Below are 22,900 nucleotides of genomic sequence, written 5' to 3'. Positions count from 1 at the left end.
CCGGTTATGGAATATGTGGAGGCGAGAGAGTGAAGCAACTAGTGAGGTAGGTCCTCACAGAAGATTTAGCCTGGGGTTTCTTGTGAGGAGTGTTACTGTGGTGATGTTGGCTGTGAATTTGTTTGCGCAGATTATACCTTCATTGTGAACCGTTTCAGAGCTGGACAATATCAGCTTGAAGAGCATGTTTTGAAACCAACTGATATGACTGTTTCACTGACTAGTTACACTGTCTAGTTAACTCATGTTATAATAAATGATGAAGGCATGTCAAGACTCGTCCTTTATTAGGTGCGGTTGAAGAAGTCTATAGCAGGAGTACTATGTTAATGGACTATGATGGCTTTCAGCCACTCATGGTAAGTTTAGATAGGTATCCACTAGGTTTTGGACCTCAGTGTAAGCAGTACTTTTAGCTGGAGGTTATTTAAGTTGCGATCGAAGGGTTCAATCATCAAACGGTGCTCGATGATATGTAGCATGACGGTGACTGAGATATATATATATATTGTCACTATCTCGATAAGCACCATCTCAATCCATCTATACAAAACAAATAACCAGATAAAATATATACATGGCTACCAAGCTAGAGAATAAAAACAGCAGTGAATTACCAGATAATAAGCCTTTCTTTACATCGTTTCCAGACCTCTGCTATCGCGGTCCTATCTTATCGCGGTGGGGCAGCGGGGATCGCCTCCAACTCCAACTCCCCCGAGGTCCAACTTCAACCTCCATAAAGCGCTGATATCCGACATCCTAACCTACACTTCACCACCTCAGCCAGCACCTAGAAGAATACAAAAGACACAAATAATCAAAATGTCTAAAATTCACGTCCGGTCCTCTGACGCCCCGGCCCCCGCGCCATTTCTTTCCCAGGCCACGGTCGTCGGGAATATCGTCTTCTGCTCTGGTCAGCTCGGGGTCGATCCCAAGACTGGGAAGATCGTGGAGGGGAGTGTAAAGGATCGAACTGTATGCCACCAAGCCCTCTGTCTATCTACATAATTTTGAATAAAGCGTCGCCACTTCTTGCTTATCGGAAGAATGCTAATACGGAGCCACGGTAGCGTCAAATCATCGCAAACCTCAGCGCTGTCCTCACAGCGAGCGGATCTAGCCTCGCCGACGTCGCCAAGGTGAACGTATTTTTGGCTGACATGAATGACTTCAAGGATATGAATGAGGCTTATATGGAGGGGTTTCCGGAGCCGAGGCCGGTATGTCTTCCCTGACCCCTTGCTCGTCTCATTTCATCGCCTGTTGTGTCTTTGCCCTGAGGCTAATGTACTACAATTTGATCTGAAGGCCCGGACGTGCGTGGCTGTCAAGACTTTGCCGATGGGCTCGGATGTTGAAATTGAGTGTTCGGCTGTTGTGACGGGGCCGGTGAAGGCGAAGCTGTAAGAGACAGCCAGGAGCATGGGAACCTATGAGGGAAAGGCAAAACGGAAAAGAGAAAGACCCAGAGTGATGGAATGTTAATGATTTGTGTTAATGATTGAATGATGCCAGCATGGTATAATTTTGAAGCCGAGTATCTGGTGGTAGATCTCTGATATCGGAATTGGAATGGTCTCGATTAACTGTGTCCACTGTCCGATAAATGCCCGTACTCATAGTCTCATACTGACAGAGGATTGTTGGATGCCTGATCTGCACGTTGTCAGTGGCGTTTGTCGGTGTAAAGTTGTCGGGCAGCCAGAATGTTCTGTCAGAAAAAGGCGAGGGATGCTGGAAATAGGGGAGCTGGTAGGGGCAGTCTCGTGCATGTTGCGGGTCCAAGACTCCAATTCCTGCGCTGGCTGGAGATTTTCACGAAGGGAGCGTGGACGCGGCCCTGGAAGAAATGAAGCGCAGCGTTGTATTTGCTTTTTCATGCTGTTGCTGTCCCAGCATGGCCATGAGGCATGAACCTTGGAAGCCGCTGGGTCAAATCTTGGGCCTGGGCGACCGGCGATCTGATTGGCGGCGGGGAGCGGCTTGCGGCCAGGAACAGGCTTAGTGTCGGGTAGCATCCATGGTCGCGCTGATGAGCTTCACATTCACAGCTGGCCAGGGGAAGGGGAGGATTCCTGGGCCAGGGTAACTCAGTCACACCATCCAAGAGACGAATGCTGTGTTCATAACTTCATGCCAACTTCAGGATGCAAACTAGCCGCTGGCGTCGATCAGCAAGACTGGACTCTGCCGGGAATTGACGTGGAGAAGTAAGGAGATCGCGCCAGATTCTCATTCTTCATCCTGTGAGTCTGTGACGGGTTTGGCCAGGATTAGGAAAATCAAGGAGCTACGTGCTGGTGCCTGGTGGGAACCACAGAGCGTCGACTCGTCAAGGTCGGAAATGTGCTCCCCACCATGCGACTGACTACATGTCGCACGTCCCCTTGGTCCAGAGAGCTTCATTTTACAAGGAATGCCATAACATCATATTCGCAGAATAGGACTGTTTCAGCCTCAGTGCGAAGAATGTGGTTTGGCCGATCTGCCCGAGTCTCTGAAATCTGAATCTGAACCAAAGACGCATTCTTGATGAGCCATGCACGTGGTGACGTTCTTGACACCACTACTCCGTATCCAGTATTATTCCTGATTCTTCAACTTCAGGCTAATTGGGGGACTACCGGTGTCCGGTGGTCCCCTGTTGTTTCTCCGGACTGACGTCCAGGGGAAAGCACACGAGCGGAGGACCATGCGCAGGAATGGGACGTGATAACCGAGTGGCTCCGGCAGATGATTTAGGCATCGTGGAGAGCCCTGGAGGATAACTGGTGAGACAAGCTCGGTGTTTGTGTGCAATTTCAGGAAAAAGGGGGCATCGAAATGTTTGGGTTGTTCGCTCAGGTGGGTTGCTGGAGATCTCGATTCTCGGTGTCTTCGTCTTCCAAATCAGCCTTCATGAAGCCCACTTGAGAATGCTTGCGAGGGGGAGCTCTGAGTCGTGACGAGAAACAGGCTTTGGTGATGGTGGTGATCGGCAACGCTGGCGTGGTGAGAAGCGAGAACACACAGAGTTTGGGCTATAGACACGCACCGGGCGACCCCACCGCAATCCAGGAACCGGCTGCACACTAGAGACTAAAAGGCTCACCAAAGACGCGCCGGCGGTCTCGGCCTGGACCAAATGAGGTTGGGCGTGCTGTGCGCAGACCCGCCCTCGCCATTGCGATGTGCACCCTGCAATTATGCCGATCGGCGCCTCCATTTCACTGGCCGTGGTTGCGGTCTTTTGCTCCATCGCTGCAAGGTCCGTCATCCAAGACCAATTTGGAAAGTGTTGGCTGCCTCCACGACAACTCGAAGTCGCCCAGCGCTCCTCGGAGCTCCTGCAGAAGTGAGAACTGTGCTGGTGGAGGCGAAATAATCCCCTGTTCAACCTCGCCGTTTATGCTCAACGACCAAGTCTCAACTGATCCTGTTGAGCTGTTCACAGCCTTCCGCCTGAGCCTCTGACTGACGTTGGCGCTGTGCTCGACTATCCGCCCTGAGAGGCAGCGATTTTCTGCCAACTCAGTCGCTTCAAGCCCTGATGAGATGGATCCCGGATGCTAGTCTCCCAGTTTATCTTTCGGTCGCCCGTCGATCCAAACTCTTCAAGATGGAAGAGAACTCTTTGAGCGAGCCGTCATGGTCCCAATCCAATCTCGCACCAAGCATTCAAGAACTTCAGAAGCCAAGGCTCTCGTGTTGTCTTTGTCTTACCAAACGGTTGGACTCGGTACTATTGGCGCTAGCCTGGCGTCATATTTCCAGCGTTTCTGTAATCATCTTCGACGTTGACTCTGCATGAGCGTCCGCAAAGGGTGTTGTCATCTTGCACCTTCTCCGAAAGCAAAGAGAGCAGGCTGAAACAAGGTCTCTTCAACTCAAGATCGAGGTCGTAGAGGGCAGTCTGGAAGAGCAGTGAAGGAGGAAGTTATTCTTAGAAGCGAGAACAAAGATACAGAAATGATAATACGCCGGTGTCTGCTGCGTAACCCACTTGTCTTGTACTAGTACGCTGTGCTATTGCCACGGCCCTCCACTGCCACTCCCCCCCCTCCCCAGTCTCCTCTTCTCCTTTCGCTCCTGCTACTGTTCTTCTCACTTTGACTGCTCTCCCTTTATCCTCTCTCTTTCTTCACTTATGCTTCGCCATCGTTGGTGCTGTCGTTGACGTTGCCAGTCCTTGGTTTTTTCTTTATTCTGCGTCAATGAACCGTTGGGACTGACAATTCATCGCCGGCTCTTCTCTCCTTGCATCCCAAAGTATCCCACGGTCGCGCCCTCATTTGGAACAGGTACCATAACAACCACCACCACCACCTTCGCCATCCTTTTTTTTGACAGTCGCCTCTTCTAGATACCGCCGCTCGCTCCTTACAGCATTCACACTCGTTTATCAGCCTACTTTATCGCTCAGAATTAATTAAAGGGGTTTTTGTTGGTTAACTCGCCTGTCAACCCACCCCCTGCCGCTCTTTCAACTGGATTTGTTTCCCGCTCGAGGAATATCATCGCTTTTCCCACGCGTATTCCCGCCAGCCTCGTTGCCCCTTGCGGAGGAAAGAAAAGGAGGAACTAGACAATCGCCGCCAGCCTCCAGACGTGAGACGATCGCATCCAATATCGGCGCTGGAACCTATCCTGCATCCTTGGATTTCGGCCCGAACTTTTGAGCCCTTGCTCAGTCCTCTCTTTTATACAGCTGCCATCGTCTCTGCCATTCCCCGCGTCTTCCTGATCGTCTTTCGTTGGTCAAATCACGATGGTATCCCAAACCGCTCTTCTTGCGGCTGTTCTGTCGCTCGGTGGGCTGGAGTTGGTTGCTGCTACTCAACCCAATGCTCGCTACGATCACAAGCAGCTCAAACGCCAATTCGGCTCTTTCCTAAATGGCCAAGACTCGGACCCAAAGAATTGGTTAGGTTCGATCTTTAACCATAATGAAGAACAAGAGCCTGAAACTACAACTACCACCACCACCTCGGCTAAGCAACCCGAGGAGCCAGATGTTGTTGTTGTGCCAATTACTCTCTCGGTCGACGATAAGGGCAAGACGCACACTATTACTGGCACTGCCAGTACCGGCGTTGCGACAGGCGCTTCTGTCACCACTACCTCGGAGGCTACAGTAGCAGCTGTTACAGCTACGACGACTGCGGATTCCAACCCTACTGAGACTAGCACCAGCGTCTTGTCGTCGACAACAACAACAGAGAAAGGCCCACTGGACGATTTATTGGATGGCCTTCTTGGTTCAACTACCGACTCAGACGGCTCGACCACAACCAAGCCAGGTAGCTCACAACCTGCTAATGACGCGGTCGACACGAAGTCCGTTGACAGCAAGTCTACTGACACCACCGACACCGCTACATCTGCAACGACCACCACCTCGTCAGATGGCTTGCTTGGTGGACTTGGTTCAATTTTGCACCCGGACAACGATTCCTCATCTTCCTCTTCGACCTCGGCCTCAACCAGCACCGGGACTACTACTGACACCGCGTCTAAGCCAACTAGCACATCCGACGGCCTGCTTGGTCTTGGTTTGACCTTGGGGGGTGATTCTTCGAGCTCGTCCTCATCTACTACTGACACCGCGTCTAAGCCAACTAGCACATCCGACGGCTTGCTTGGTCTTGGTTTGACCTTGGGGGGTGATTCTTCGAGCTCGTCTTCATCTACGACTGGCACCGGAGAAGGCACTGGAACCACTACTCAGACGTCGCCTACCGCTACCTCTACTTCGTCTGAACCCCTAATTGGTCTTAATTTGGGCCTGGGTGGCGATTCTTCGACATCTACTTCGAGCACAACCACTGGCGCGACATCTACTTCGGGTAACTTGTTCGGTGGTCTTGATGGCACCTCGTCTTCGACGTCGAACACCCCGGTTCCGACATCCACCAGCACGTCTGGCGGTTTGCTTTCTGGTCTTTTCCCTGACGAGTCTTCGTCTTCCACTGGCTCTGTGCCCACATCCTCAAGCAATTCAAGCAATTTGCTCGATCTGCCAACAATCCCAATCAGCGTCCCTGAGTCGACACATTCATCTTCAAGCTCAATTGGCATCTTGCCTACTTCTGGCATCTTGCCTTCTGAATTGACGAGCGCTCTTTTCCCCTCGTCTGGCAGCTCGACAACTTCGGTCCCGGTCATCCCGCCTGCACCTACGTCTAGTTCTAGCAACTCAGTTATCCCTACTTCATCCACGGAAGGGGGCTTGATTCCTTCGAGTTCCACTGTTTCTCACCAGCCCACCTCTACCACTGTTCCCACATCTACACCCACTCCGATTGTCAGCACGGAGCGGCCCACAATCACAGAACAGCCCACAAGCACGCAGCCTCCGTCGACCACCACCGACCAGGTCAGCTCGGAACCAACCGACTGGATTGAGACTAGCATTATCATCGAACCTAGTCAGACGGAACAGGAAACAGCAACCGAAACCACGACCAGCACTTCTGCTCCCCAGCTACCTGGATCTATCGCCCCAGCTGGAGGGCCTCCAAACCCGCCTGAAGACTCCACTTTGATCCAAGTCGGTTTCACTAAAGAGCTTCGCTATTCATTCGTTGCAACCAATCCGATGTCTGTGTCTCAGATCTTCCTTTACATTCCTCAAGGTCTGGCTTACGCCCTCGAGGAGTCAACCAACGACATTCCAATGTTCGGTATCTCGCAGTATGACAACGAAGCAGTTACTGGATACATTGCAACTGTTGCTCAAGCGTACGTTCCGACAAGCGACGTGGAAAACCTGAAGAAGCTGCTGCACAACCCCAACTCCAGACTCTACGACCAGCCTAACGACTCTGTTGAGACATTGATGTCCATGATCGATCCCTCTATCCCACTTATTGTTGGCGAATATGATGGCACCGGCAGCTCTCTGTCCAATGGCAACGGCAACTCTGACAGCAGCAACGACGACGACAACAGCTCAGACAACGGCGGCTACGACGATTCTACCGCCGGCGCTAGCAGCAGCGGTAAAGCCAAGCCAAGCTCTGTCGGTATTGGCGTTGGTGTCGTGGCTGGTGCTGCCGCATATGGTGCCGGAATGTTTTGGGTCGCCCGCCGCTACCGCAAGAAGCGTCAGCTCCACCGTCGCACTAGCTCAACAGTCGACCAGATGAGTGAGGGTGGTGGATCTTTGTTCACCGGCGGTGGTCGCATGTCTCGCGGCAGTCAAAACAGCCGCGGCACCCAACGCACACAAATGATTAGCGCTCCTGTCATGGCCGAAAACTCGTTGGGATGGAACTAAGCCATCAAAATGATGTACAAAGAAAAAATAAATAAAAATCACATGGTCTTGGGTCAAGGCAGGCTGGGGCAGTATAACCCAGGAAGAGTGGACGGGAGAAACAAAGGTCTCTGCACCGCTTTCCCTTGTCCATGGGATGCACTTGTTGGTATATTATTGGCTTCTACCTGTATCTTCTATACGATGGCATCGCCACGCCTCCTTTTCTCTTCTTTTCTACATACTTTTCTTTTCTTTTTCACTTATTCCCCATACCGTTTTTGATCTTATTCCCCCTTCCATCTTCTCTTCTTGAACCCTCTTCTTTGACAGCGCAGAGACCTGACTACACCACTATTCTCTCGTCACTTTTAACTCTTTTTGGATATCATTTCATTCTACCTTGATCCGACTCTATCCTTTATCCTTTCTTGTTTGTACAGCTGTATAGTGAAGTGACAGTAGAGAAGAGACGAGCCATGTTTGGCATGAATTTAGATGTTAATAGTTGTTCTTATGGATATGATAACTTCTTGTTTGATAAAAGGTACTTCATTAAGTAAAGCCCCGCTGATGCGGTTATTATATGCCATGTGAAGTCTTTAAGAATTATAGAGTACACTTGGGCAACGACAAGAAAAAAGAATAGAGTAGAGACTGCATAGGAAAGGGGTGAACCATACAACATGTTGAACATAAAGTCAAGTCGAATTCCATGCGCCAAATGCTTGTTTCTTTCAAAATAGCCTGTCTTCTGTTCCTCCATCCTCGAACCCCATCCGGCAAGGTGTTCATTCGGTTTTGTTCTTATTCTCTTTCTGCTTTGACCCGAAACCCAACATTGCCAGAATTCCCGACTCTCCGCGCTCCTCGCGCTCGCGTTTCCTCTGCTCTTTCGCGCGCAGCAAATCCTCTTTGTAGTCTTCCCAACTTACGTTAGCTGGAGTCTCCCCCTTTTGCACTTTGATATGGAAATGGTCTAGAGACGTAGGATCCTCGTGATCTCTATCCTTTCCTGTCCTTGAAACTTCTGAATGCCGTGGTAGCTCCCGGACGGCGTCTTCGCCTCCGTAAATGCGTAGTCCAGTGCGGAACGCCCAGTCAACTGCTTCCTCGACCGGGTGGTCGAAGATGTAAGGCAGGAATGGAACGACAGAGAGACCGAGCTGGGTGCCCAGTTAATAACTTGTATACTCACAGGCGCATAAGGAGGGTCTGATTGGTAAGAAAAGAGGGGAAAACATACACCGATAGGAGCCCACGTCCTCATAAACGTACTCTTTGCGCCTTTCAATGCCCGCCCGGAATACCTCACCACAGTATGGATCGTCAAAGCTGGAAGCCCCATACTTGCAAGACCCTGGAACAATGCACGTTGCACCATAACTACCCGGTAATCTTCAATCAGCGGGACTCGCGCTGTTGGCCAGGGTGTGAGCGTATCGCCACCTCCTGCCCCTTGTCCGGTAGGACGTGATAAACTCGATGACGATAGTGAGTCGCTCAACGGGCCCGCAACGTTTCCCGTCGCCATACCCATGACTACTTCCTGATGTGTTAGGTCTGACGAATCCTTGTATGCGTCGCAGGGTGGCGCCAGGACCCGTCGGTTTCGTAGGTACGCCTTGTAACCTTCGTGCCCAACATCGCCGAGTAGGTACGTCCAAGAGATGGCGTATGCGGAGCGGACGAGGATGGGATGGGCGACTGGGCGGAATGATTCGCCTACGTCGGAGGTGTAGGCGACGTAGCGATGGGCGGAGAGGAGGAGGGTACGCAGACGTGTGGCGTAACCTGCGTAGCGGTAGGGGGTGTCGGTTGAATCGACGGAGCTGTATTCCAGTTAGAGAACTTGCATTTTGGAACGCCTCCTGCTGTGTATTCGAGCTTGAACGAGCTGCGGCTAGAGCTGGGCTTGCGGGCGTTCGAGGTAGCTGTGAAGGTGGCGGCCCTGGCGGGGGGTATGGGGATGGAATGGGGATGAACGGTATGCGACAGCTGATTCAATGGAGACGTACTATGGACTGTAGACATCGTCGTAGAAGTGGTCGTCGCGATCGACGATTTTCTGCAGATGAGGGTTGAGCTTTGCCCGTTTAACGGGCTCTTGGGGCTCAGAGGGTGGTTCTTCTTTCCCTTTCCCCCAAAACATGATGGATGTGCGTGTGGAAGTACAACTAAAGTGGAGGATGGAGATGAAATGGACGGGGAGGTGTGAAGTAAGTGAGAAGGCGCGAGGGAGTGATTTAAGCAAGACGGATATATTACTATGCTACGACAGCGGTACAGCCTCCTTTAGTCTTGATACATCGGCACCACTGGGAGATCCAGCCAGCTGAGGTGTCAGGGAAGAGAATACTTCCCCGAGGTTCGGTATCAGCTGTTCCTCTCATGGCAAGCGATGACACGAGGGCTACGAAAGTCCCGATGCGAGCCTTGCTGAGCCGTTCTCCTCATTTTCCCAGAAATCCCCACCGCGATACAGACTGATTCGCCTTTCTCAGCTCAATCATGCCACGCTTGACTGGGTATTTCTCCGGGTGTGGAAGCGGAGAGTCCAGACGGGCTCCAGAGAGAGAGCTCGAGCGGTGTTCCAGTCTCCCGACGTCATTCACCCCCGGGAGCTATCGGGACGTCATGTGATGTTATGCACCTTGCATTGCTGACTCACCCATATGTCTGTATGCTGACTCAGACGCAAAGTCACAGCTAACCGCATATGGTAAGCCCCAACCGCCGCAACTTCCATCGCTGTGCCGTTCGGACGACTGCCGCAGAACCAGCTCTTTCGAACCGCTTCATTCGCCCTAACCGTTCATTCTCGATCTCCTTCCCCCCTCAATCGTCATAATGGTCGTCTACTACCAGATCGCCGGCAAGCAGGTCGGCTCTCACCATGTACGTTCCCGCCGCCCTGGCGTCGTCTGGCTCCTTTCCTGTCGTCCGGGAAGGACACGGAGTGCCGCTTAACAGGTGGCTGGCTAATGCTTGTCAATTTTATATAGCTCGCCCTCGGTATCCTCGGCTCTCTCTTCGGTGGTGTCTACCTTGCTACCCGTGGCGGTGGTGCCCAGCAGAAGCCCGCCGCTCCCCCGATCCAGGCGTCTTCCAAGGACGAGGAGGTTTTTATCCAGTACGTTTTTCCGCATGCTAGCACACGAGCCCTGCACAACAGCATGTTGTGATTTAAACCGTTGCGATATGTCCTTACATGGACACCAACGTTAGACCAATTGGCTTACTTGCTTTTAGGGACTTCCTGAAACAGATGAACGGGGAGACCAAGAAGGAAAACAACTAGAATATCCCCTGGATACCTAAAAGGCCGGATGATGTCCTGATCTCCAAGACTCGAAACACGATGCATTTCCCCAGGATGACCCGATATACACTTTGGTTGGAAGCGTGACGGGGTCAGAGCGATTGGAGTGACTGTGATCGCTAGCCGACGGCTCGATCGAGACCGTCGACTAGGCGGATATGTACATATAGAGGTATACGCCTGGAAGGCTTGTTTTCCTTTCATAATTGTGCAATTGTGCCATGATGTTGGCGTAGCAAGACGGGAGACTGCCCTGTAGTTGAAGTGATGGGATGTTCCTGTAGTCTTTATATTCGGTATAAACTTGCGGACTATTGTAGATCAAATCTCCCCCGCCATTTAAGAAATATATCGCCTGTGAAGAGACTACGTATTCCCTCTCCTTGACTTGTTAATGCTGGCTTAGTCACCTTTGTAAAGCCAATTTCCCCAACCCAAAAAAAGCGAAGCTTTAGCTACACCGAACGTACCTATCTGCGCTCAACCCCTACCTCCAATTCTCACCATGAAACCACCGCCGCTCCCCTTCCCGCTCGCTCTCAACATCGGCACTGATATCGTCCACCTCCCCCGCATAACCCGCCTCATCACCCGGCCCGGAGGCTACCTCACCCGCTTCACGCGCCGCATCCTCACCGAGCAGGAACAACGAGATTTCCGTGCCCGATTCCCTCCCCCTCCAGTCAACTCGGCTACCCTCAACCTACAAAAGGAGCGCACTGGTGCGTCTATACGTATTACACCCGATATGGCGCGGTGGATTGCCGGGCGGTTTGCAGCGAAAGAGGCGGCGCGGAAGGCGGCTGCGGCTGGCGCAAAGGGGGTCGGATGGAAGGATGTCGTTGTCCAGGTTGGCGGGGAGGATGGCGCTGAGGGAAGACCCGAGGTTGTGTTCTTTGAGCCCAAGAGAGAGGGCGATAGGGGGAGGGTCGGACGCTTATCGATCTCGCATGATGGGGAGTATGTTGTCGCGACTGTGCTTGCGGCAGGCTGAAAGTTGAGATGCGCGAGGAAATGGAAAACGACTACTTCACCTGGTTGGGGTCGCCTTCAAATCGGGCCTACCACGCTGCAAAGTTATCGCGTCTTGGAACCGGCAATGGGGCAAGCTTGTATGGAGCAATTCTATCCTCCATCCTCACCAACGTCTACCCTGGTGACGTTGGCTGAAGCGCAACTCCGTGCCATTGGAATAAGGCTGGATGCTGGAATGGAACTAAGGGACCCGTGTCTTTTTTCGCCGTCGGCATATTCCAGGCGACGCGTGGCATAAATGGACGGAGATCTGGGGTGGTGCTGGTGGACATTATAGGCATTGTGTGAATGTTACTTCTGGGGTATTAGACCTCTGTGTCGTATTTAACACCAATTAATGACCAATTCATGTTTAGCCAGGGTTCTTTTTCTTATAATAATGTGTTTATAGATGTTATAGTAGAGTCGCTGCACGCTGCGGGGACGGCGGAAATTTACTGCGTCACAACCCAAACTCATCCCCATCCTTAACTCCCTGTAACACGTCTCAATGTCTGGTTCTATTTTCATACTTCTAATATTGTCACCAAAAATCTGGAAAGGGTCTGTTCACTAATAGATAACATCCCTAACACGTTCTCCTTAGCACTCATCAGCATCTGGATCGTCGGTTCCGGCGCGGGGCACTTTTGTTTGTACAGTAAGTTGACCTCATCAAGCATAAGCTGCCGGTCTATACCGCTCCTTCTCCCAATGTCCACTCAATATATTAACCGTACAAGCCCAGAACCAATCTGAATCTGTTCTACAGTTCCTTAATACTCCGGCCATTATGCCATTCTCACACCATAGCCACTCAGGGCAGTTCTGCCCCGGCCACGCCAAAGATTCCCTTGAGGAAGTTATCCAATTGGCAATCGCAAAAAAGTTCGAAGTATTCTGCCTAACGGAGCATATGCCCCGCGGAGAACTTGATTATTATCCTGAAGAGGTATTTGGTTCCCGCCCCTGCCCTGATATGTCATGTCCGGCCGTGTCCTAGCCAGCCTGGCGTAGGGGAGATGCCGGCGAAAAAGCAATTACTCCGCGAGGAGAGCATGAAAAGAGAAAACGAGGAAAAACTGCCTTAACTCAATGCACCACGGCCTAACCCCAACATGTGTGTTTATGTGTGTATACGTGCTTTTTTTTTCTAACTTCCAGCATAGATAGAATCCGGCAACACGGGGTCATGGATGATTGCCAACGAGGCGAATTACTTCCATGAAGCAACCAGTTTACGCAAGAAATATGCCAATCAGATTCGGATCTTGGTTGGCTTTGAGATTGACTGGATCCGACCCGAGTCGCGAGCCCTGGTTGAGACGTCGTTGAAGGCGTTCCCGTTCGAGTTCTTCATGGGCTCGCTCCACCACACGCTGACCGTGCCGATCGATTACGACCGCGAAATGTACGAAAAAGCCCGCGATTTGGCAGGCGGATCTGATGAGCGGTTATTCGAGGCCTACTTTGACGAACAGCTGGATATGCTGCAGCAGTTGAAGCCGCTGGTCGTTGGGCATTTCGACCTCATTCGGCTCAAGAGTGATGATCCTGAGCGGAGCTTCAAGCAGTGGCCCGGAGTTTGGGAGCGAATATTGCGCAATTTGGACTACGTGGCTGGGTATGGAGGTATTCTGGAGCTCAACTCTGCTGCGCTGCGGAAGGGCATGAGTGAACCTTATCCCAAGGCTGAGATTTGCCAGGTGAGTCAGTTACTTTGCTTTTTTCTTCTTCTTCGGCATCTGGCGGATGCAGTCATGTGTGAGTGCTGTGCATGCAAGATAAGGCTCTAATCGGACATGGATAGGAGTTCTTGACCCGCGGAGGTCGTTTCTGTTTGTCTGACGATAGCCATGGGTTGGACCAAGTTGGGCTGAATTACCACCGGGTGCTTGAATTCATTGACAAGACGGGCATTACAACACTGTTTCATCTCGATCTCAGGACCGAAGGCGAGACCGAACCCGCGGTTGATAGCCGATTTCCCCATACGCTCATCAAATCTGTGTCTGTGGACGAGGTGAAGAAGATGAGCTTTTGGAAAGGAAACTAGGTAATCCATTAGCCCTCTCGCGTCGTGGTGACTGTGGAAAGATGCTACGGTCAACTTAAGAAACGGAGTGCATATATTTCGAATAGCCATGGGAGGTCTTTTTATATGTGGACATCTCTGCGCTAGCAAGAAGCGAGGTTATCAGGTAACATGATGGTGAAGGTTTCGCTTGTTATGCAGACAGTGAGTAGTCGACATTGCCACTTTGATGCTGATGGAAAAGGTGAAGCTCACTTCACCGATATCGTCAATGTCGACGATGACAGCAGTTGCAGTTCATAGCACCAATGTTATTATTTCGTCGGCCTCCCACGCAGGCTTTGCATGTTAAACCCGACCACCGCATCCACTAGTCGAAGAACAATTCTAGAGACTAAAAGTCCGACTGGGCTGTAGACCAACGTGCGTGGACCGAGGAAGATGATAGCTAAACGCAACGTGGGATCCCGTCGATCAACCACTCTACACCGTAAGATCACGAAATCGCATCCTTCGCTTGGTTGTCTCCTCAACCAACCGCCGTCCCAGCCGCGGCGGAGAATCTGCATAAATACCAGACTGGCTAGCTTGGGTACTAATCCTGAAGAATCCCTCCACTAACTGTGAACGATTAGTATACTCGTCGGCTGGTATCGTCCAGATTCGCTCTTTTGGGTAAGTTGCATCATGAATAAATACCCCCGACATTAGCGAGCACTAATGCCAGATGCTAATTCTGCCTAAGAATCCTAGCTACAAAATCGTCCCATCCCCCACTCTATCTATATTTCCTTTCTTACTTGCCTTACCCCTCCTATTTTCGACTTATTCTCCATAGTCATCCCGAGCTCACCCATTACAGAATAGAATGGGCATACTAAACGGCGTTACGAAGACCATCCTCCGACCAGGAAACGGCCGCGACAGCCCCAAGAAAGGCGACACAGTGATTATCGAGTACAGAGGCTGTTTATATGATGAGTCAAGTGGCGCCGCCAACTCCTTCATGGGAACTCAGTACGTACGACAGGATGAGGCGGAAGGAAGAAAGAATGATCAAGAGTGCCAGAATATCTGATCTGGTACATTTTATTATCAACTCAATAGGTTCGATACATCGAAGGGTCGGGGACCGCTGAAGACGGAGATTGGAGTTGGGAAAGTTATCCTTGGTAGGCCTTTACCTGGCTATTTACGTGTTTATCGCGCGAGCAGAGAGAGAGAGAGAGAGAGACGCTTATACTAGTGCTGGTTGATATCAGGCTGGGACGAGGGCGTGCAGCAGATGACGCTCGGCGAGAAGGCCATTTTGACGATTTCGAGGTACGTTGTTATCGCACTGTATATTCTAAGTTGCTGTTGCCCCTCCATTACTAGTAGTTTGTGATGGCTTCGGATTTCTGACTTATTGTATAGTGATTATGGGTATGGCAAGAAGGGATTCCCGGGGTTAATCCCGCCAGATTCAGGACTGGTGTTGTACGTTGCTCCTTTTGTTTTCCCCCTTTGGAAGGGCGAAAATGCTAATATGCTTTTATAGCGAGGTTGAATTGAAGAATATTCTTGGGAAACCTGTTTAGCATGCTTGTGATGATGTTTGTTGAGGCGTTGGTTGGGTACTGGGTGTTTATTTCAGCCTAAACGGAACTATACCACAGGAGACCTGCTCTTTCCGACTGTGAGAATAGATTGTTTGGAGCTTGAAGGAGTTTTTTTATTTGGTATCGAGAAGACATCAGATAGTCATTTGCATAGGAGTCCTAGGACGGTTTGATTCTTTCGGTGATCTTTTGTATATCTCATAGGGAGCCTGGTGACCACGCGAAGGCTGGACCAACACGTACCATTGTAATAGAGCCTATCGCGGAATTGTATTAATGTAAGCCATCCCATCCACCCGGTAATCATCGCTCTCAACATAGCTTTGGCCCTTGGGCAGGCGGAAGACGAAATTCGACGGACTACCTGAGTTCGAGTGGGACTTCGCCGGGTATTGTGACCATTTTGGGATGTTGGGTACTTGTGAGAGTTAGCAAAATACTTTATGTCCCTCACGAAGGTGGTGGAAGTACCGCCGTGTCCATTTGGATCCAAATCCACCACGAATGACGTCCACATGCGTGCTGCCAGATTCGCGAGATCCAGACGAGCGGGGTTGTCCCCTAATTTTGTGATGTTTTGGACCGGGTTCGCGAAGACGAAGGGTATCTATAATGAAAGAATGGTTAGCATTTGACCAGGTAGACTCGAGGATGGCCTACGCACCTCAGCAAAATGATTCACACCAATATTGCTCGTTTCATTGAGAGCCGCTACATCCCACCGGTAAGAATAAACGGACTTCCCGTATTTGGCCATTGTCTCTGCCAGGAGACGCCGTGGCGCTGCCATGGTTATATCGCCGGCCATGGATGAGTACCGTTTATACATCAGCCCTAGCTCAGGCCAGGTGACATTGCCCCAACCATAGGGGGATCCAACTGTGGGATCATTGGGGTAGTATTTTAAAAGCTCCGTAGCTTGTTCGGTGGTGAGAACCCATCGCTTCGATGCTAAACTACGTTAATGGCTGGTTCTTGTTATTTTGGGGAGGTAGAGTCTGTACAGATAAGTTGCGCAATGCAGTCTTCGTCAGTATCAACGCCCGTAGTGCCAAAGCTGACGCCCTCGTCGGTGTTTGACCCGACAAGGATAGGCACCTTGGCAAGCCGACCCTGCGTGATGCTGATCTGGGGATACTCTTTGATAAACGTGCCGTCAACAGCTGCGAACCATTCTAGCCCTTCAAATGCCACCGCATATAGGGCGTCAAAGGGAACCTCGCGGAGGCATTGCAGCGTGTCCAACGAGCCCGAGCACCTGTGCCAGTTAGAAGTGATTCTAATTTTCAATTGCATTTGATGCAGCGTACCCCGCTTTATCCACGATCCGGTCGTACATTGGTTGGTACCAATCTGTGCCATTCCACGGGGGACCGACTGCGTTTCCAGACTCCATGATTGCTGCGCTTGATTAACGTTCGAGTTAAAGCAATTGATAGCAAAGCATACCAGCTCTGAACAAACCCTCATTATCGCCATTGTTGGCCACTAGATGAGCACCTACGCTATATGCACCCCTGGTATGCGTTAGAATTGATTTTGAATATCCAGTAGAATTGCTTACGCCGATTCGCCCCATATCGTGACCTTGTCAGGGTCCCCACCGAAATCCCTGATATTATGTTTGATCCAACGCAGGGCGACCCGCTGGTCTAGTAGCCCTAAGTTGTTATTGCCGGAAGCCTGAGCTATAAGTCTCAGACTTGTAAGGGGACGTGCTAACAGAGACATACTTGAACTTCCTCCGAATTTAGAAACCCAAAGGCAGCAAGGCGGTAATTGATCGAGACACCCAAGATAGGCTTGCCATTTAGTGCTGCCTGCCGGGTGATATAGGTCATGTTATACCTAACGAATCCAGCATTAGAGACGGACCCTTCCCACCGTCTTCGAGTCAAGGCCATACCTCGGATCAGCCGTCGCCCCCTGGCTCCATCCGCCACCAAATATCCACACCATAACAGGCAGTAAATGGTCATCCCCAGCCTCTTTCTTCGGTCGAACGATGTTCAGGTTGAGACAATCCTCGTTCATCTGGATAAGACCCATCTGCAAGAGCGTCGTCGTGTCTGATCCATACCCAGGACACTCATATCCGTATTGCGAGGCATTATAGAGCGTTGTCCCCTGTATAGATGAATGATGAACCAGTCCTAGATCGCTATCGTTGGAAGCATAGGCCGTCTTCAAAGACGATGGCGTGAATCGAACCGGCTCGTCTGCATACTTGATCCCGAGGAACAGCTCCTGGTCGAACTGGGGAAGAGAGCGGCCAATGAAAGTAGTTGTATTCTTGGGTCCAGGGCCATTGGGAATAGTCACGGCGGGGTTGGGACTCAATGCGTATGCGAAGGTCTGAAGAGGTAAATCCCTGATAGCCAGGAGGGCTAGCCAGGAAAGTGTTGAGAGGAAACACCGCATCTCCAATGCCTGTGTCTGTCTTTACTTTTTGCGACGATGATGATCCATGAGCGGTACTTATGTGATCATTGCTGTTGTATTCTGGCTGAAGGGTGCAGACTGGAGTCCGGTGGAGAAAGAGCCGGATACCGTCACGGCTGGACATTCCCATGTTGATTAGGGATTTAGTGAAATGGGGACGAAATTCTGGGGGAAGTAGGCCGGGGACGTGGAGGAAGGAAGATTATAGGTGGAAGAAGTTGAGGATGTGTTGCGATGGACTCGCTAGTTCCTTCTACGCGGAGGAATTTATCCGGATCAACGCAGACTGGTTGAAACGCTAGTTCGATAAGTTATGGATTGCTAGTTGAATGGCGAAATATATCGACGGATCATGGACGGTAAACACAGCGGATTATTCTAGCTAGCATACACGCCTTCAGCAATGGGCACGACCGGCGGCCCCCATGGATCTTCACTGCGAAGATCATGCTGGACAGGGACAGAAAAGTTGAGGCCTCCGAGGACGGGCCGTCATAATCTAGGTACACAATATGAAACAGAGAAAGCACATATCCTGATATCAAAGCAATAAAAACCAAAGCAGGGTCCTGCTACGCCGTGCTATGCTTGAAGCGTATAACGGGTTTATATCTTGGGAAGAGTGGTATCAAACAAATTAAGACGGCCGTGGGTGACGTATAATAAGGACGCACTATTTTCAATCGTCCTTATATCTGTCAAAGCCAGTACGAGTCCTGCTCGTGCTGGGTGAAGCGCTGGGAAATCGACCCCTCAGGCTTGCTCCGTTAGCAATGCTGGAGCTCGATCGGGTTGAATTTGGCTTCGAGCTTGGCCCTGAGAGGAGACCAGACAAATTCCGTGGCTCCATCCCATCATCAAGTTCAATCAGGTCACCGAATCCTCTCATTCTCGACCCCTGGGGCAGGCCGTGATCTTGCTGGTTGGATGTTCCTTGCTGTAGATCGGTGATGCTAGACTTTGCCCGAGCAGTCATCTTTCTGACCCAGCCTTCGACTGCACCGCCTATATTATCCAGGCTAGTCGAATTGCTGGAGGCCACAGTTGACGAATTCTCGCCAAGACTCTCAAAGTTCGGTGGAGCTTGTTTTGGTGCCAGAGTAGGCAGATGTTGGGCGAAGAACTTGCTCAAGCCATCCATAGCTGGCCCAGGTAAATTGGTACTGCGATCAAGAGTGCCCACACCCGGTCCTGAAAGCTCTAGCCCACTTCGCTGGCGCCTATGTCCACCGCCAGGTTTTGGGCCTCCCGGAATTCTTGGTTTCGGCGAGCCTACATGGAGCCGATCAGATCGATAGTCATGTTGCGGCGAAGCCGGCTGAATGGGCGAAGAAGCTGTTGAAATAATCGGTGCTTGCTCTCGGCCTCGCACAGGTTCAGTATCGCTATAACAAAGTGATTTCCGTCTGGTACGAGGGAAGAAGCCAAGTGCTCGCCTAGGAACACGACCAATTTCAACAGGTGCAGGGAACCCGTCAATTTGCACCCATGACTCGTGCTTCCATACCTGGTCACTTTCGGCTTCCGTGTCAATGCTGGTTCGCTCTGAGTCTTTTGGGAATTTTGAAGAGGCAGGCGAAGGTGCTGGGACAATGGAGCTCCCGCTTGGGTCTTCTATTGACCGACGGCTGGGAGCTTCTTGCAAAAGATCCGTGTTTTCCTGAGGTTGCATAGGCCGACCCTTGACCGAACAACAATCAACTGGTAGGAGAACAATCTTTCGACCTTGAACGCTATCACTAGGCCAGAAACCGTTCGCTTTGCGGAATATTGCCGGCTGACAGCCATATCTTATCGTGACGCCAGTGATGCTGTCTGCGGGCTGTACCTGGTGCACGTAAACCAGCGCCTCCTCATCCTGGTCCGGATCGATATCTGGCCTAGCCGGACGGTCATTAGAATCACGCCGCTTGCGCCGAGAGTTAAGATCCCAGCTCGGATCTGTGTCTGCTAGTAACAATGCCTCCATTTTCTTCGCCTGGACCATCGCTTGTCTGTCCTCTTGTGTTCCAGCTCCGATTTCTGGCGTTGACGGCCCAGATGGGCCCCATGTCGAAGCCGACGGTGTTCGGGGCTGAATTCGCGAGTTGTAATCAGGCCGCGACGGTTTTCTGGCATGAGATCGTGGGACTCCGTTCGAAGTCGGACGAGTAGTATCACTCCCTAGAAGCGATGATGCTATACCTTGCAGCGATGACCAGGATGCATCTAGAAAGTCTACAGCAGCTCGCGACGACTCAGCAAACGGATCCTGGTATTTTCCATTAGGATGAAACCCACCTAATGAATTCCCCGGCCGAGAGCCGCCGTGAGGCTGCGTGACTCGTGAAGGATGGCCCATGGGGATCGGTGAAACGGTTCGAGATGGCCGAGGCGAAGGCGTCGCGCCACGCGAGCGGAGGGACGGTAACTCCGACGAGCGCATCGTAGAGAGACCGGAGGACGAAGGTTGTCGCCCAATGCTATCTCCATCATCGTCTGTAAACGAAAGCAAACGGCGGGGGCGGACGGTAGAAGTGGATCGCTGAGTGAAGGTATCGGCGGAGCCGCTTCTGGAACTCATCCCAGGCGATAGGGGAAGGGACGTTTGGAAGAATGGACGGGGGTGCCGTTGACTCTCCGGAGAGTGGTTAACGCTGCGTTGGAGACCACCGGGGCACAGTTTGCCATCGGACGCCCCTATGATAGACCATTCGGCATGCGGTGTCTATCGCATCCGTGTCCTTTATTCGCCTGGATTTCGCCCGAGCCAAGCGTGGTGGTTGCGGAGGGTCGGGGCGGTGCGTCAGCGGGACGGGATGAAGGGAATCGAATGGTGATATATCCTAGCGAAAGGTAAGGACGTGTCGAGGCTTCGAAATGGTGACCCAGCAGTGACGGAGGAGTGGAGGTTGGGGAACGGGATGCGGCAAGAGTTTGGAGTTTGTCCCCTGGACAGGATGACGACTCCCACCTTCGTTTAGCTATAGCGGGGGGCCGTGTTTCGAAGCCGACAATCCTTTAAGGAAAGTTGACAGATTGCGACACCATTGCCAATACGCTGCAGAATGACAATTGGATCACTGATTAATGTTTCTGGAGAAAACCATCTCGTTCTTTAATTCAGCCTTATTGATTGCTTTGCCAACCGCATGAGTCTCGTCAAGTCTGTTGTTTCTGGTACAATACGGTAAGATACACAGTACAGCCCTTCAATTCAGCCATATTCCGCCATATCAGCCATATTTTTCGGCGTCAATCGCTTAGCAAGTAGTAATACTACGAGCTTACAATTGCGACTGCTATTGAATACTTAACTGGAAATGCATTCACTGGCAGTACGCAATACCTGTGGCATCCCCTGTTTGGTTCCGCCTTATCCGTAAGGTACTACTAGGCCGTTATTTAGTCTTACTTAGTGAGGCGGAGAGCTCCGCAGTGTCTCGGGATTAAAAGCCAGATTCAACATCATTGGAATCATAATAGCGAGCAGACACTCTATACATACTATACAGTCATTCTACAGACACATTAAAGGCGGTGATAGTTAACAACGGATTAAGCTGGCCTTGTATACAAGAGATCAATGGACTAGGGCCTGCCATTGGGGTATTAGAGGTCACATTGATCGTTGAGAGGTCGTATCCAAGCAGGAATGAAGCACATGAAACGCCAGTTTCCTTGCTGATATATACAAATGATGTGGACGGCCGACAGGTCCATCTGTTCCATCACTCCGGCGGTTCGACCATTCCGCTGGGTGGCTGTGTCCCACCCTCAGACGCCGCTTCATCTTCTGTACTCCATTCCTTTTCGGAGTTGGCTTTGCTCGACGAGGCGGGATTTGGTATCTGCGTGGGTGGTGGAATGACCCTGACACCGCCTGCACGAGAGAAGAAATCCTCAGTACGCAGGCCACGAACTTCGTCTGGATTGACGGAGCTGATTTGGGCCCCTTGTGCCTTTTTTGTTCGAATAAACTCCCGGACTGGCACCATGGCAGCATCACGACAGGCTTCCTTGATATCACTGCCAGACATACCCGCCATCATTTTGACGAGGTAGTGCAGGTCGAAATTTTGACGGTCAATCTTCGTGTCTTTCAACACAAGACTTAGGATTCCGAGTCGCTGCGCAGCCGGCGGCAGCGTCACGGGGAACTTCTTGGGCATGCGTCGCAGGATGGCATCATCAATATCCTGCATCCGGTTGGTAGCCCCTAATACGACGACTCGTTGAGGCTCACCCGAAGAATTTGCTGATGTCAACCCGTCCCAATGCGTCATGAACTCTGCTTTCACCATCCCACTCGCCTCGTGCTCGCCGCTCCGCCTGGTGCCGAGAACCGCGTCAATCTCGTCGATGAAAACAATCGAGGGTTGTAATTTCCTGGCCAAGGAAAAAACTGCATTGACCAGCTTGTTGGAATCACCGTACCACTTCTCTGTCAACGTAGATATATGAAGATTAATAAAACAAGCGCCACTCTCATGAGCCAGTGCTTTCGCAAGCATGGTTTTCCCGCAACCGGGGGGGCCATATAACAGAACCCCCGAAGGTGCTGTGAGAAGTGAAGATGTAGACGCGTAAAGATGAGGCATCGTCAAGGGGTATATCACAGACTCTTTCAGCTCTTCAATGATATCCTCCAGACCCCCGATGTCTTCGAAGGTTACAGGGATGTCATCTGGAGCTACGACATCCATCGCGATCGCTTGTTCGTACTGGTTTAGAACAAGATCACCACGCTTTGGCCGTGACTTTTTCCCTCCCCTGTCCGATGTGGCTCCATCCGATTCGTCACCTCCATCCAGCTTCCGTAAAATTGCAGCTGATTTTCGTTTTTGTTCCTCCTTCTTCTGACTTTCCGGGTCGAAATCGAGGCGAGAGAGGAGGTAGCGGATCAGGAAGTATGCAGAGGCCGACTATAGGAAGCTCATAAGCAAGGGTCGCAAACAAAGGGAAATAAAACATACAGTGCCAGCAACCATGACAAGCTCTTGCAGAAACTGCTGCCATCGTGGGCCACGCGCTGAAGCCATGATGAAAGAGCGTTTTTTGACTGGGTTAGGTTGAGTTGTGGCCCGACGGAAGCTTGATCCGGAATAATAGGTAAGCTTTGGTAAAAATGACGGTCCAGTATCGACCGAAATATCTATAGTTCGACTCCGATTAAACTCCCAAAAGTAATAGCGAACGTCCCGAAAGTCAGCACGCGATGTTGTCTGGAGGAAACGTCGTTCGGGCTGTCGGCGACTAGGCGG

General features: G+C 51.2%; 10 protein-coding genes across 10 annotated transcripts; 6 read left to right on the top strand and 4 right to left on the bottom strand.

Moving 5' to 3' along the window:
* Positions 1-825: 825 nt before the first annotated feature.
* On the top strand, positions 826-1,413 carry ASPSYDRAFT_60621 (uncharacterized protein; the record flags this gene model as incomplete). The annotated part of the gene is made up of 3 exons (XM_040849880.1): positions 826-981; positions 1,077-1,226; positions 1,315-1,413. 3 exons carry the CDS (start codon positions 826-828, stop codon positions 1,411-1,413), a joined length of 405 nt encoding a protein of 134 aa, XP_040699533.1.
* Positions 1,414-4,753: 3,340 nt separating this feature from the next.
* On the top strand, positions 4,754-7,264 carry ASPSYDRAFT_92850 (putative mucin family signaling protein Msb2; the record flags this gene model as incomplete). Its single annotated transcript, XM_040852739.1, has 1 exon — positions 4,754-7,264. The coding sequence occupies one exon, from the start codon at positions 4,754-4,756 to the stop codon at positions 7,262-7,264; it is 2,511 nt and encodes an 836-aa protein (XP_040699532.1).
* A 492-nt stretch (positions 7,265-7,756) lies between these two features.
* On the bottom strand, positions 7,757-9,502 carry ASPSYDRAFT_48943 (mitochondrial fission process 1 family protein). Its single transcript, XM_040847739.1, has 3 exons — positions 9,262-9,502; positions 8,490-9,075; positions 7,757-8,409 (listed from the first exon to the last, which is right to left on the bottom strand). Exons 1-3 carry the CDS (start codon positions 9,393-9,395, stop codon positions 8,035-8,037), a joined length of 1,095 nt encoding a protein of 364 aa, XP_040699531.1. The 5' UTR covers positions 9,396-9,502; the 3' UTR covers positions 7,757-8,034.
* Positions 9,503-10,093: 591 nt separating this feature from the next.
* ASPSYDRAFT_92848 (ATP19 family protein) lies at positions 10,094-10,544 on the top strand (the record flags this gene model as incomplete). The annotated part of the gene is made up of 3 exons (XM_040852738.1): positions 10,094-10,141; positions 10,249-10,376; positions 10,496-10,544. 3 exons carry the CDS (start codon positions 10,094-10,096, stop codon positions 10,542-10,544), a joined length of 225 nt encoding a protein of 74 aa, XP_040699530.1.
* Positions 10,545-11,070: 526 nt separating this feature from the next.
* Positions 11,071-11,559, top strand: ASPSYDRAFT_60618 (uncharacterized protein; the record flags this gene model as incomplete). The annotated part of the gene is made up of 1 exon (XM_040849879.1): positions 11,071-11,559. One exon carries the CDS (start codon positions 11,071-11,073, stop codon positions 11,557-11,559), a length of 489 nt encoding a protein of 162 aa, XP_040699529.1.
* A 499-nt stretch (positions 11,560-12,058) lies between these two features.
* On the top strand, positions 12,059-13,826 carry ASPSYDRAFT_48940 (histidinol-phosphatase). Its single transcript, XM_040847738.1, has 4 exons — positions 12,059-12,240; positions 12,328-12,531; positions 12,749-13,285; positions 13,390-13,826. The coding sequence occupies exons 2-4, from the start codon at positions 12,373-12,375 to the stop codon at positions 13,633-13,635; spliced, it is 942 nt and encodes a 313-aa protein (XP_040699528.1). The 5' UTR covers positions 12,059-12,240; positions 12,328-12,372; the 3' UTR covers positions 13,636-13,826.
* Positions 13,827-14,482: 656 nt separating this feature from the next.
* ASPSYDRAFT_92845 (FKBP-type peptidyl-prolyl cis-trans isomerase) lies at positions 14,483-15,194 on the top strand (the record flags this gene model as incomplete). The annotated part of the gene is made up of 5 exons (XM_040852737.1): positions 14,483-14,631; positions 14,722-14,786; positions 14,877-14,937; positions 15,031-15,093; positions 15,155-15,194. 5 exons carry the CDS (start codon positions 14,483-14,485, stop codon positions 15,192-15,194), a joined length of 378 nt encoding a protein of 125 aa, XP_040699527.1.
* A 145-nt stretch (positions 15,195-15,339) lies between these two features.
* ASPSYDRAFT_48936 (putative triacylglycerol lipase (LipA)) lies at positions 15,340-17,766 on the bottom strand. Its single transcript, XM_040847737.1, has 9 exons — positions 17,122-17,766; positions 16,949-17,063; positions 16,780-16,898; positions 16,665-16,732; positions 16,526-16,616; positions 16,220-16,473; positions 15,880-16,166; positions 15,687-15,822; positions 15,340-15,633 (listed from the first exon to the last, which is right to left on the bottom strand). The coding sequence occupies exons 1-9, from the start codon at positions 17,634-17,636 to the stop codon at positions 15,473-15,475; spliced, it is 1,746 nt and encodes a 581-aa protein (XP_040699526.1). The 5' UTR covers positions 17,637-17,766; the 3' UTR covers positions 15,340-15,472.
* Positions 17,767-18,336: 570 nt separating this feature from the next.
* Positions 18,337-20,220, bottom strand: ASPSYDRAFT_158217 (putative LysM domain protein; the record flags this gene model as incomplete). Its single annotated transcript, XM_040842714.1, has 1 exon — positions 18,337-20,220. The coding sequence occupies one exon, from the start codon at positions 20,218-20,220 to the stop codon at positions 18,337-18,339; it is 1,884 nt and encodes a 627-aa protein (XP_040699525.1).
* An 854-nt stretch (positions 20,221-21,074) lies between these two features.
* ASPSYDRAFT_71385 (protein-degrading AAA family ATPase MSP1) lies at positions 21,075-22,882 on the bottom strand. Its single transcript, XM_040850580.1, has 2 exons — positions 22,613-22,882; positions 21,075-22,561 (listed from the first exon to the last, which is right to left on the bottom strand). Exons 1-2 carry the CDS (start codon positions 22,676-22,678, stop codon positions 21,368-21,370), a joined length of 1,260 nt encoding a protein of 419 aa, XP_040699524.1. The 5' UTR covers positions 22,679-22,882; the 3' UTR covers positions 21,075-21,367.
* Between the last annotated feature and the right edge of the window lie 18 nt (positions 22,883-22,900).

This window comes from Aspergillus sydowii (assembly GCF_001890705.1).
Source record: "Aspergillus sydowii CBS 593.65 unplaced genomic scaffold ASPSYscaffold_11, whole genome shotgun sequence".
In the NCBI taxonomy this organism is placed as follows: Eukaryota; Fungi; Ascomycota; class Eurotiomycetes; order Eurotiales; family Aspergillaceae; genus Aspergillus; species Aspergillus sydowii.
Note: the sequence above shows the minus strand (reverse complement) of the source record. Positions and strands in the feature narration are given on the sequence as shown.

Excerpts from the sequence above, each read along its gene's own strand:
- ASPSYDRAFT_48943 (XM_040847739.1), bottom strand. The coding sequence starts at position 9,395 with ATGTTTTGGGGGAAAGGGAAAGAAGAACCACCCTCTGAGCCCCAAGAG. Across the intron at positions 9,076-9,261 it reads GACGATGTCTACAGTCCATA|CTCCGTCGATTCAACCGACA; the intron begins GTACGTCTCCAT and ends ACTGGAATACAG. Across the intron at positions 8,410-8,489 it reads GGACGTGGGCTCCTATCGGT|CTCGGTCTCTCTGTCGTTCC; the intron begins GTATGTTTTCCC and ends CTGGGCACCCAG.
- ASPSYDRAFT_48936 (XM_040847737.1), bottom strand. The coding sequence starts at position 17,636 with ATGCGGTGTTTCCTCTCAACACTTTCCTGGCTAGCCCTCCTGGCTATC. Across the intron at positions 17,064-17,121 it reads GGGGCGACGGCTGATCCGAG|GTATAACATGACCTATATCA; the intron begins GTATGGCCTTGA and ends TGGATTCGTTAG. Across the intron at positions 15,634-15,686 it reads GGATCCAAATGGACACGGCG|TACCCAACATCCCAAAATGG; the intron begins GTACTTCCACCA and ends AACTCTCACAAG.
- ASPSYDRAFT_48940 (XM_040847738.1), top strand. The coding sequence starts at position 12,373 with ATGCCATTCTCACACCATAGCCACTCAGGGCAGTTCTGCCCCGGCCAC. Across the intron at positions 12,532-12,748 it reads TTGATTATTATCCTGAAGAG|ATAGAATCCGGCAACACGGG; the intron begins GTATTTGGTTCC and ends CTTCCAGCATAG. Across the intron at positions 13,286-13,389 it reads CCAAGGCTGAGATTTGCCAG|GAGTTCTTGACCCGCGGAGG; the intron begins GTGAGTCAGTTA and ends GGACATGGATAG.
- ASPSYDRAFT_71385 (XM_040850580.1), bottom strand. The coding sequence starts at position 22,678 with ATGGCTTCAGCGCGTGGCCCACGATGGCAGCAGTTTCTGCAAGAGCTT. Across the intron at positions 22,562-22,612 it reads TTGTCATGGTTGCTGGCACT|TCGGCCTCTGCATACTTCCT; the intron begins GTATGTTTTATT and ends AGCTTCCTATAG.